Source organism: Bos mutus, chromosome 8, assembly GCF_027580195.1.
Source record: "Bos mutus isolate GX-2022 chromosome 8, NWIPB_WYAK_1.1, whole genome shotgun sequence".
NCBI lineage: Eukaryota > Metazoa > Chordata > Mammalia > Artiodactyla > Bovidae > Bos > Bos mutus.
Window position 1 is genome coordinate 13,125,583 of NC_091624.1, and position 13,332 is coordinate 13,138,914.

Here is a 13,332-nt window from a genome sequence, read left to right on the forward strand (position 1 = left end):
GACAGTATACACCTTGACATACTCCTTTCCTGATTTTGAACCAGTCCATTGTTCCTTGTCCAGTTCTAGCTGTTACTTCTTGACCTGCATACAGATTTCTCAGGAGACAGGTAGGGTATTCTGGCATTCCCATCTCTTTAAGAATTTTCCATTGTTTGTTGTGATCCACACAGTCAAAGGCTTTAGCATTGTCAATGAAGCAGAAGTAGATGTTTTTCTGGAATTCTCTTGCTTTTTCTGTGATCCAGTGGCTGTTGGCAACTTGATCTCTGATTCTTCTGCCTTTTCTAAATCCAGCTTGTACATCTGGGTCATGGACTGTTGAGCCTGGCTTGGAGAATTTTGAGCATTACCTTGCTAGCATGTGAAATGAATGCAATTGTGCAATAGTTTGAACATTCTTTGGCCTTGCCTTTCTTTGGGATTGGAATGAAAACTGATCTTTTTCAGTCCTGTGGCCACTGCTGAGTTTTCCAAATTTTTTTGTTTGTGTGTATATGTAATCATATCTCCAGAAGGATTCATATCTGTAGCAATTGAGATATCATTTGAAAACCTGTGGAAAAGATTTGTAATGCTGGTTCCAACTGACAAAAAATGTCAATCTTCTGTGCAAAAGACAAAGGCATCAAAAAAAAATGGGGTGGGAGAGATATATAGACACAGTATTATAAATCTTTTGGGCTTCCCCAATGATCCAGCTGGTAAAGAACCCACTTGCCAATACAGGAGATACAAGAGACTCAGGTTTGATTCCTGGGTCCGGAAGATCCCCTGGAGAAGGAATTGGCAACCTACTCCAGTATTCATGCCTGGAAAATTTGATAGACAGAGGAGCCTGGTGAGCTACAGTCCATGGGGTTGCAAGAGTCAGACACGACTTAGCGACTAAACCACCACAACCACCACTGCCACCAGTGAATTTACCCCCACCTGTCAATAGGAAGGCTACCTGTAACATTCACCATTTTCCTGGGGTGGCGAAAAATTAAGTTCAGTTCTCTGAGACCACTTCCATAAATGTTCTCCTCTTTCTTCTGGCACGGCACAACTGAAAATTGACTTATTGAAGCAGTTAACTGCTACTTATCTAGTATTTTTAAAACCCCTAGAATTTAGCTGCTATGAAGAAATGTTATGAGAAATGTCTTTACATTTCTGGTAAAACATCTGGCAAAGAGCCACTGTCCATTAATGTCTTTTAAAATGTACACTGTATAAAAAACCTTATGGTAATTCCTCATAGGACTGAGAGTTAGGGGAATGTTTGCCTCCCTTGAAAATATGATCAGCTTCCTCTCATTAGACCAGAAGACTTAGGGAATCCCTTGGGTTTCTCTCTTTTCATTGCTGCCAAAAATCTCAGGATTACCTCTTCTACTCAAACACAGTAGTCTCCCTTACCCTCAGTTTCCTGGCGTTTCCTAACTGCCAACTCCACCCTGGATCATCCTTTAATGGTTTTGTTATATATTTTTGGATACTTTTATTTATTTTTGGCTGTGCTGGGTCTTTGCTGCTGTGCAGGTTTTTTCCTCTAGTTGCGGCAAGCGGGGGCCACTCTCTGATCGCTGTGTGTGGGCTTCTCGTGGCGGTGGCTTCTCATTGTGGAGCACAGACTCTAGGGCAGGCAGGCTTCAGCAGTTGAGGCATGGGGCTCAGTAGTTGCAGCTCCCAGGCTCTAGAGCACAGGCTGTATAGTTTTGGCACACAGGATTAGTCCCTCTGCTGCATATAGGATCTTTCCAGATCAGAGATCGAACCTGTCTTCCCTGCATTGGCAGGCGGATTATTTACCACTGAGCCACCAGGAGAGCCCCTGGTTTTATTATTTTAGCCTCTTGAGTCTTGCTCATTCAAAATATTCACAAAGCGCATAGACTATTCACAAAATAAAAATTTAAAAATCTAAATCAAATGAAGCTACATAACCATGACCTAGGGTTATGGTGGATAATGGGCCTTCCCTGCTGCTGAAAGTTTCCATGCAGAGGTTGGGTGAACATCTGGCTGGGATGTGCTGTAAACAACAGCTATAATTATTTCACAGTTTTAGGCCAAAGGCCAGCCAAAGCAAATTCCAGGTAATAAATACAGTGGGATTGTTCTTTCCTGCTCTGCCCCTGAGTGTTTTCATCTAGGCCATCATAGCCTGTTCCAGTAAGATTCACTGTGGTTAAAAAAAGAAAGAAAGATAGCATGGAAACATATACACTACAGTGTAAAATAGATAGCCAGAGGGAATTTGCTGTATGACTCAGCGAACTCAGACTGGGGCTCTGTAACAGCCTAGAGGGATGGGGTAGGAGGTGGGAGGGAGGTTCAAAAAGAAGGGGACATAGGTGTACCTATGGCTGATCCATGTTAATGTGTGGTAGAAACCAACACGATATTGTCAAACAATTATCCTTCAATTAAAAATAAATAATTTAAAAAAAAACTAAAAAGAGAAAGAAAACAAAAAATAAAAATGCATTCCTCTGGTGTCTTTCAGATGGGACACCCAAAATCTTGGCTGATTTTTGTGACCAGAATATTACACTATATTCTGTTAAGGGTAGTTCATAAACTTGTTTATAGACCCTCTTAAAATCCAATGGAGACTATAAATTCTTTCCATAAGAATATATGTATGCACCTAAATTGAAATGTGCGTATATTGCTAGGCTATTCGGTGAGCCTGTGAAGCCAATCACTAGATCCCCTATGTTTATAACATTGGTTCCAGACTGAAATTGGTAGAAGTCTGTGAAGTAGAGAAGGAAGAGTAACAGATTTGCCAGGTCTTAGTCAACTGCTTAAATATGGGCCAACTCTCAAAAATTGGTTCCATCTTTTCATCTTTTGGGCTTCCCTGATAGCTCAGTTGGTAAAGAATCTGCCTACAATGTGGGAGACCCTTGTTTGATTCCTGGGTGAGGAAGATCCCTTGGAGAAGGGATAGGCTACCCGCTCCAGCATTCCTGGGCTTCCCTTCTGGCTCAGCTGGTAAAGAATCTGCCTGCAATGCGGGAGACCTGGGTTCGATCCCTGGGTTGGGAAATCCCCTGGAAAAGGGAAAGCCTACCCACTCGAGTATTCTGGCCTGGAGAATTCCATGGACAGTCCATGGGGTCACAAAGAGTCAGACACAACTGAGCAACTTTCACTTTAACTTTTTCATCTTTTGATATGAGAGTAAGATGGTTTCCCAAAGCACTTAGGAAAGCTGAGAGTGAAGGGATGTAAGTACATAGATGCTAATAAATGAGTTATTCACAAATGAATAATTCAGAAGAACTGAGCTCTCATTTTAAGTGAGAGGAAGATCTTGCCCTTATGGGTGTGAATTGTGGGCTCCAGCTGAGGACACAGACGTCATTTTCAGCAAGCGCCCTCCTTGAAGGAGGCACAGAAATGAAAAGAATCCCAAGTGGGCAGCACCACTGGGTGCCGGAAAGAGGATAGGGTTGGAAGCAGTGGTCACATACTCAGCGTCTTCAAGGGCCAGGCAGGGACAATAGATGAGATAGTAGAAGTGAGGAGAATGGTGGTCCCTGGAGAATCACCCTCCCAAATGGTCTTTGTTCATCTTCATAAAAATGTTAAAATGTATGACATCAGATTTCAAATACATTATTTTAATGCATTTGAATGTGGTTATTTAAACAATGTATTGATGGACTTATTGGATATTGCTGGGGGAGAAGTTTGCAATCACATAACTTTATTCCAAATAATAAAATTGTCACTTTATTCGTATTAAAAAAAAAAAATATATATATATATATATATATGCTGCACCCTAAAAAAAAAAAAACAGCATTGACCCACCACTCCAAAAAAATGTCTGTGGCTGACTTGCCGTCTTTGGAATCAAATGATCGTAAGTTAAATTCCAGGTCTGCTTCTTATTAGTGAGGATCTTGGGAATGTACCTTAACCACCTTTAGGCTCAGTTTCATTCTTCATAGCGACAACATCATGTGTCTTTGAACCTTGATCATGAAAATTTGTGACAATGTAAATAAAGTACCTCACGCTAGACTTGGTGTATACTATGAAGTGTAGCTATTATTCGAGCCCTAGGACCTAGCTGTGTACCTATCTCCCTGAAAATTTATATGTAAATAGAAATATAGAAATAAAGGTTATTGGAGGCCTCTAAAGCTCTTTGAGTAACTACAGTATGCATTTAAGCTAAGTCATCTTAGTATTCTGGAGTTACCTACCCCGTGGTTTCAGTCTTAATAGATTGTGGCTTCTTAGGTGGCCAGAGAAGTGAAGAACCCACCTGCCAATGTAGGAGACATGCACGATGCAAGTTAGATCCCTGCGTCAGGAAGATCCCCTGGAGGAGGGCATGGCAATCCACTCCAGTATTCTGGCTTGGAAAGTCCCATGGACAGAGGAACCTGGTGTGCTCCTGTTCATAGGGTTGCAAAGAGTTGGACACGACTGAAGCAACTTAGCCCACACAGTTACAGAGGCATTCTGCATGAGGGGAAAAAGTAAAGAGCTTTCACATGGTCTTCAGGGCTCTGAGAGGTGTCAGTGCCTAGAAGGGGTTACGTATCAGCCCCATGAGCATCTAATGTGTTGGCAGAGATTAATTGACTGGAGGAGGCAAGAACTAAGTGAACATGAAGGGAAAGTCAGAGAAGTACAGCAACTATTTACCACCATTTAGCAACCTTGCTAAAGATTGCTAAAGATACAGCTCTCAGCTTTAGCAACTTAAAGGCAGTAATTACTTGTGTAGTATGTCTTTTCTCCAGGGCAGGGTTTTGGGTGAGGCAAGATACTGCACTTACTGGGTGGAAACGTTTCTTCATTTGAACTTTTGATGTTTTGTTTATCATGGGTTTTTTTGCATTAAATTTTAATACTTTTTTTAAAGTACTAAGATATTATTTATCTTCATTACTAACATTTTTTGGCACCGCTTAAATTTTCCACCCTAGTCCCAGCCCTGTTCTTCTCTGAATTTTAAATTTGTTGAAATTATAGGGAGTGTTTGATTCAGTGATTCACAAAAGTTTTAACAAGACTCAATAAATAGCATGTTATATTCATAGCTAAGATTTATTACAGCAATAAACATAGAGTTAAAGCAACAAGGGAAAAAAAGATAGGCATTGTTGGAGTCTAGAAAGGTCCAGCACGAATTTCTGATGTTCTTCCTTGTCCAGGGCTACTTAGCAGTACCTAAGTTTCTAAGTACCCCTGGACAAGCACTCCCTAGCAGGAACTTCAAGGATATGTGTGGAATATCTATGCCTAGGGATGCCTTTTTGAGTCTCTGGGTCTGAGTTCTTTTATATGGGGACTGGTCACAATGACATAACTTGCTAAGCAACCATTGCTTCACAACCAGCCATAACAATGGAAACTCAGCAGTAAAACTAGGTGCTCATCATCATTATAGATGTTTATGCAAAGCAGCTTAATAAGCCAGCAATGGCATAGTCCATTGCTCTAGAGATATATACTACAAAATCATCCATCACTCACGCAAGAAACACTTGGAGGACCACAGTCCCCAGGACTTAGTGAAGTCATGGTTCTCTTGGAGACACACCAGGAATAAGCAACCAGCCCTGTTACATTAACCTTTGTTCTCACATGGATTCATGTGGAAAATTGAAGTGTCACCTTTATTAAAAGTAATAAAGTGCTAAATTGTGGTAATTGAAGAACATGGCTTAGATCCATGTCAAAAGACTTTGCACTAGATTCTTGGAACCTAGACCTTGAGATGACCCATCTATGGGTGAATCTGGAACTGCAGAGGACACAGTTAACCCGCCCAGGTGGAGGAAATACTACTGTTTTTGTAATGGTGAAAAAAAAAGTGTTAGTTATTCAGTTGTGAACGACTCTTTGAGACCCTGTGGACCGTAGCCTGCCAGGCTCCTCTGTCCATGGAATTCTCCAGCCAAGAATACTGGCATGGATAGCCATTCCACCCTCCAAAGGAATCTTCCCGACCCTGAATGAACCTGGGTATCCTGCCTTGCAGGCAGATTCTTTACCATCTGAGCCAAAGGGAAGCTGCTTTTTGTAACTATTTAGCCCCCAAAGGGAGGGTGATAGCTTTTCAGAGCTATCTTTAAAAGGCAGATATTAGGCTTACTTCCAACATGCTTTCCAGAAGGAGACAGACCTGTCCCTTGAGTAGACGCTCCTAAAAGGAAGAGGAGGACAGGCATGAGCTCATTCCTTTGTCTTGGCTCAGCTGATAAGCTTACCTTTGAACTTAGGGAGAAGAAAGTGAAGGAATATAGTGAACAGGTATATTTTCCCAATGCTGGACAGTTGAGCAGATTGCTTAATAGAAACATAAAAACAATAGTATATGCCATTGAAAGGAATGGCTCCAAAACTATTTTTATCCCCAAGAACAAAATTCCCTCCCACTCGTCCAGTAATGGGCAGGATAACATTTTCTCTGGCCAGAGTCCAAAATCACTTGTCATACTTTCAATGTAGCTTAACATAAATTCCTACAACACTAGGTTCATGCCTCTTTTTTCCCCTCCAACAGAAAGCCACCTTATCCTGAGTGACTGACTTTCAGGCAGCTTCAGTTGATGGCATAGTTATTCACAGTTGGCAAACTATGGCCCCAGGGACAAATCTGACCCTCAGTTTTACTGGGACACAGCTATGCCCATTTGTTTAATTATGTACAGCTACCTTTGCACTACAATAGCTGTTTTTGTTGCAGGAAGGGGGACCCCTTCCAGGGCCTGAGAGTGGCCTCTTGTCTAACACTCGGAAATGAATTGTCTGAGGAGATGCATGTGTTGAAAAGCAAAAGATTTGATTGGGAAGGGGCGCCTGAGCAGAGAGCAGGAAGGTAAGGGAACCCAGGAGCACTGCTCTTTGATGTGACTCACAGTCTCAGGTTTTATGGTAATAGAGTTAGTTTCCGGGTTGTCTCTGGCCAATCATTATGACTCAGGGTTTTTCCTGGTGGCACATGTATCTCTCAGCCAAGATGGAGTCAGTGAGAAGGATTCTGGGAGGTTGGTAGGACATATGAACTGGCATCTCTTCTCTCCTTTAGACCTTTCCCAAATTCTTCTGGCTGATGTAGCTTGTTAGTACCCCATTCCTTACCAGGACCTCCTGTCATAAGATAACTCACCCAAGTTGTTACTATCATGCCTAGCCAGCTGGGGTAGTTTTAGTCAGTGGTTCTCCTAATAACTTGAGTAGATTTTTCTTCAGTAAAACGAAGTTTATTGCTGCATTATCATTATAAAAATTATACTGTATTTTCAATATTATATACTTTATAGATTTATAGAGAAAAAAAATGTAGATTTACATAAAAGTTGCAGATAGTACAGAGAGTTCATTTAAGTAGTTTCGACAGAGACCATATGGCCCGTAAAACCTAAGATGGGTATTACCGGGTCCCTCACCGAAAAAGTGTTCACGCCACCAGTGTACTGAGAAACAGGTGCATAGGCAGTTTCTAACTCTACTACAGGAAAATGAAAGTGAATTAGTATGTTATCAAAATCTCACTACTGGAACAAGTTGAGAAAAGGGCCAGTATAGATTAAGGAAAGATTAGCTAACAGATTACTTTATATGCTTTTTTCTTAAATTCAGGTGCAAGTAAGTTCAAGTTGTGTGAAACAGACTATTTCAAAGAGGCTGTGTCTTCTTGGTTAGATTTTGCTCAGCTCCAAAAACCTTAATTTACCTGCTTGCATTTGCAGAGTCTGCCCTGGGTGTTGTGAAAGTGAAAGAGGAAGTGTGCAAATACCTGCAATAAGATGCAGATGGTTCTGAGGAAAGAATGAGTGTGGCTGGAGTCAGAGAGTCAGAGAAAAAAGCCAAGATAGGAACCAACTGTAATTAACCCTATCCACCTCTCAGTAGAAGGCTGAGGTACTTTTAAACATTCCTTTGTTGGATATACCCTTTTCATTTTATTAATCACATATAATGTCTCAGAAGAAAAAGAGTATCATGCTATTTCAATTATAAACTTGTTTTGTTCATACAAGTATTTCCACAGCCCATCCCCCAAGAAGTATCTTGTGTGGGTTAGTTTGGTTGGGCTTTTTGGTTTATGTTGGTTGTTGCTGTTGCTTTGAGAATTTTATGCTGCTGCTGTTGTTTCTAACTACAGATGTCTGAAATTGTTGAACTTTCACACAAGTGGTCCAAATGTAACTTCAGTATTCATTCAGTTGTGTATCAACTGATCAAAGTATTTTATACTTATTCTATAAGGACATCACTAGCCAGACTCTTTGATGTATATTCTTAGAAGTCACTGCCTCACCAGCACCCTTACATTTTCCCAGTGGCAGGAATAAACTCTTTATAGGTGATTGCTTGTCTTTGGCATAAAAAACTGCCTCTGGTTGCACCTGGGTGGTGGGTAAATGTGGGGGGGGGGGTGTTCATGTTATTATTCTCTATTTTTGTATATGTTTGAAAATGTCCATAACGGAAGTTTGGGTTTTCTATTTATTTATTTATTTGGCTGTGCTGGGTCTTAGTTGAGGCACGCAGAATCTTTAGTTATGGCAGGTAAACTTTTAGTTGTGACGTATAGAATCTACTTCCCTGACCAGGGATGGAACCTGGGCCCTCTGCATTGGGAGCATAGAGTCTTAGCCACAGGACCACCAGGAAACCCTGGGGTTTTTCTTTGCACTGATTGTTGGATGTAGTTGGTGGTTCTCTAATGCATGAACAACCACCACATATTCCACTGGTCTTTGCAAACTGGAGCTTGAAATTTTCATTAGCAGTCATTACTAGGGTGGCAGCTGTACAAGAAAAATGAAGACGTTGAGAAGACCAAGGTTAACACTACTTCTTAATGCTTCAATGTAGAGCATACTTGGAGAGGTACAACTAAACATTCAGGTTAAAATGAAAAAATATTTTGGGCAGAAATTAGATATTAATGGCCTTGCAAATATATCCCTTCGAAAGAAAGCTACTTGTGAAATGAGCCCTTATCAGTAAACGGCTCCTCATCTGTTACCTACATTTATTAAACTCCTGTATGCAAAGACCTGTGCTAGACAGGAAGACACAAAGATAATGTTTGCCTTTGTCAGACTGGACAAAGAAAGAATAAGATAGGTAACACCTAATCCCTCAAACTTAGCACTGAGTCTTGGACCCGGCCCTCAAAGACCAGGATTCAACTTAGCTCATTCACTTCAGGGTTAATACCATTCTAATAGAGCCCCTACTCTGGGTAAGGTTCTGAGCTAGATACTAAAACTGTGGAGGAGAAATATAGTCCCCATCCTTGGTCTAGCGGAGAAGATGGGTAATAAAATCAACTCTTGGATTCTGGAATTGCACTGGCTACTCTGAGATGACAGAAAAAGACTTCAGAGAAGCCTTCATGAGTTAAATCATAAAGGATTACTAAGTTTAGCAAGTGATTAAAGATGAGCAGAAGCAGAGACTTATAAAGTATCTCTGGTATGAGGTCAGGAATTATTTGGTAATCATACACCAAGAGTATTTAATTATCGCTAGAATATGAGCTCTGTGGTGGGATTTTGTCTTGTTTTGTTCATTGTATGTCTGGATCGAGTAGGCACTTATTAAGTAACAAATCCAGCTATAAATTTTTGCTTGAGTCCAGTTTATGGTAGAGAGTGACAGTGGAGGTGGAAAAGATAAAATCAAGGAATCCCTGTAAGAAGCTTGAATTTTATGATGATGGAAAAACACTCAAGAATTTCACAAAGAAAAATAGCATGGCAGGATTTGTGTTTTTGAGCTTTGAGGGGAAGAAGTCTCAGGGGCATAAGACTGGAGAAGGAAACAAAGTGTTCAGTTCAGTTCAGTCGCTCAGTCGTGTCCGACTCTTTGCAACCCCATGAATTGCAGCACGCCAGGCCTCCCTGTCCATCACCAACCCCTGGAGTTCACTCAAATTCACGTCCATCGAGTTGGTGATGCCATCCAGCCATCTCATCCTCTGTCGTCCCCTTCTCCTCCTGCCCCCAATCCCTCCCAGCATCAGAGTCTTTTCCAATGAGTCAACTCTTCGCATGAGGTGACCATGGTATTGGAATTTCAGCTTTAGCATCATTCCTTCCAAAAAGCAAAGTGTAAGCTGTTGCTAAAATCCAGGGGAAAGTTGATTGGGTAAAAACCATGGGATTCAGACACAAATTCAATGTCACCTAAAGCCACCAAATGGTTAGCATGAAGAAGACTGGCAGTACCAAGTGCTGTCAAGCATGTGGGTCAAGCAGAACACTTATCCCCTGCTGGTGGAGTTTACACTGATGCAATCTCTTTGAAAACCTGTTGGGTAACTCCTATAAAAGCTGAACTCAGTAATCCCCCCCTTTCAGGTAAACTACAGAATGCAACAAGAATGGGTGTTCATATGCCCCCAAAGATGTCTGCACAAAGGATGTTCCTAGCAGCACTCTGGGTCATAGCCCAGGTGGATAAACTGTGTTATAGTCATGCAATAGAATACTAAAAAAAAAAAAAAGCTGAAAATGAATGTATGGCCGTTACACAGATAAATCTCAGAAACATCATGTTGAGTAAGAAGCCAGGTGCAAAAGAATACACACAACATACTATAGAATTCCATTTATAAAAGTTCAAAGACAGACCAAGCCCACTTGTGGTGAAAAATCTGGAGTAGACTTTGGCTTTGGGCACAGGGCAATGCCTGGGAGCGAGGAGCTAAGCTGCATCTACATCTTGATCAGGACATGGTTACACGAGTGGGCTCTCTCTTGTAATAACTCGCCAAGCTGTATGCTGTCATTTGTGCGATGTTCTGAATATATATGAATATTTTAAGTGGCCTCGGTTTCCTGGCTCAGATGTCTGGGTAGGTGATGGTGGCCCTGTATTAGATTCAATGTATCTAGAAGAAAGAGGAGTCAAATTCCACGGTTGCCAAGGCTCTTAGCGCATCTGTGGCTTCTGGATGCCCAAGTCATAGCATGGGCATACCACAATCCCTATGGTCATGGAAATCACCCCTCCCTGGAAATCTCCCTTCGAGGTGAGCCCTCCTGCTTCTAATACCCCTACGGATTGTGCCACCCCTCTATTCAGGGAACTCTCATCCAAAAAGAGAAGCCCATTTTTAGGGGCCCCCAAACTCTTTGGCTCCATGCTGCTTTTTGGCAGTGGGGGAGATCCTAAAATAAGGAGTCAGAATCAGATCTACTAGAATCATTGCCCTAAGAATGATAAAACAGCATCTTCTAGAGCACCGGGGGTGCGGGGCACTGTCTAGAATTACGTGGCAGCGGACATGGGGAACAGACACACCTTGGGAACTTCTCATCCCTTCTTTGCCAGCGCCTTTCTTCTGCTCAGCTATTACGTGTGCCTTCACTGGAGTCAAGCCACTCCTGAAGCAGAGGAGTAGAGGATAGAGACTCAGGAGGAACCTTGGACAGAAGCCACAAGGAAGGATAAGTGGGAGCCACTGCAAACATAGTTAAAAACAGGGGGAAAAACAGACTGAGACTGGAGTGAACCCCAAGCCTCTCCCACCCCGCTTTCCACCCCAGCATCGGTTAGAGACCAGGGACAAAGTTCCTTTCTGACCAGATTGAGCTGTCTAGGAAGTCCTAATATCCCCAAGTGAAAAGAGTGAAAAAAGCATGCCCAAGCTCCCAGCTCCCAGCCCCCCGCTTCATGGAGCATGCCAAGCAGGCAAAGGCTGGCTTCCTTTGCCTCATCTTGACCAGGAGTTTCCTGGCAATGGGTTCAGTACTTTGGTCAGTTGGCTAAGCTTACCATCCTTTTTCTACCCCTGGCCAAGCTGGTCATTCAGGTGACCAAGTCCTACCTATGTTACTGCCAAGACTTCTTGGCTTGGTACCTCCCCTAGCCTGAGAGGAGCATGAGACTCCCATCATGCCCTAGAGGCTCCATCCAGCTGCCACTGACTCTTAAGAAAGAGCCTTTTGCAGATCCTTTCTGACACCTTCCTCCCCTGGTGGCCAAGGCCGAGAGAACTAGTTATAGAGGAGATGGCTACAAACCAGACAACCCAGATAAAACATGAAATTCTGCACCCACACTTAGGTAACCCTATTCTCGAGAATCAAAAGAGCAATTTGCTGTTATAGAAGTGGATCCCTGAGCGAGCCGGTAAGTGAAATGGGATCAAGACAGAGGCACAAGAGTGGGGTTGACTTTCAAGAAATAGAATGAACCATGATGCCCACAGGTGCCATGCTGCTACCTGGGAAGCAGAATCATTAGATGTGGGCGTAATATCTTCCCTGTTGCACACTGAGCACTGAAAGTAGTTCTAGACTTTTCTAACCCCTACCCCCAAAGTCCTAACACCATTTCTGGCTGCTGAAACCTCCCTCACTAGAAACTCAAGTCTTCACCAAATCTCAGCTTCAGTTTACCCACACTCTTCCTTTTCTCCAGCCCACCTCAAGCAACTGGTACAGAACTGATCATGAAGAGTAAGGGTCTTTAACTTCCATATTTCATCAGATATAAGGTGTTCATGGATAGACGCACCATCCTAGTTCAGAGATGTGAAAAACTGAAAAGAAAATGTGCTTCTTAGAATCATTATTATTACCTGAACTAAAGTCAGGGCATGGGAAATCACAAGCTATTTAACTTTAGGGGATCATGTATATGAATTAGCAAGCCCTCAAGATCAGTGTATAAATGCCCTGAGAAGTTGCGATGATCAGCTTTCCTCATTTCCAGCAACGTGATATATTTTAGATCTTAGTTTAGAGGAATATCATGGAAAATTACATAAATCTGTTAGCATAAGCAATTTTGAAAAGGTGCCAAATAAAACATCAGAAATTTAGTGTGTTAATGTGTATTTCTATCTAAAGTTTATCTAATTTCTATCTTGCAGATGATGGAAATGAGTAGTGGATAAATTTATAAACAGGAACAAAATTCCACAAAGCTCCATCTTGGCCATATTTGAACCAATAAATATTTCACCTTTGTGTATTTGTGAACAGATTTTTGAACTTTGTGGAGCTGATGCTAAAAAACTGGAAGAAAAGATTCGAGAATTCATGTAAGCTGATCTCCAAGACAAAATACACTTGCAGTGTTTTAAAAGGCCACAGTGAATGTGTTGTGTTTTTATTTCCAGTAAACATTGTGGTGTTCTATTGATCGCTCTCCTGATGCTTTACAGGTTGAATTCCATATCGCAATCTCACTGCAAAAATCGTCAAAACTCTTGTGCTGTCAGAGATCGTGTCATTTCCATTCTTTTATGCACAGCTAAGTAATACCACTTCAGTGAGAAGGTTTTCCAGAGATGGCAGAAGACGGGATCTATCATAGCAATCAAGAAACATATAGAAGTCT

General features: G+C 41.8%; 1 protein-coding gene across 1 annotated transcript in view; it reads left to right on the forward strand.

Annotated features, from left to right (window-relative positions):
• The window catches only part of TXNDC8 (thioredoxin domain containing 8), a 32,331-nt gene extending 19,294 nt beyond the window's left edge, over positions 1–13,037 (forward strand). The window contains exons 5-6 of the mRNA XM_070376078.1: positions 12,052–12,117; positions 12,975–13,037. Of these exons, the coding sequence (XP_070232179.1) occupies positions 12,052–12,117; positions 12,975–13,037 (129 nt within the window). The remainder of the gene's footprint in view (positions 1–12,051; positions 12,118–12,974) is intronic.
• The last annotated feature ends 295 nt before the right edge of the window (positions 13,038–13,332 follow it).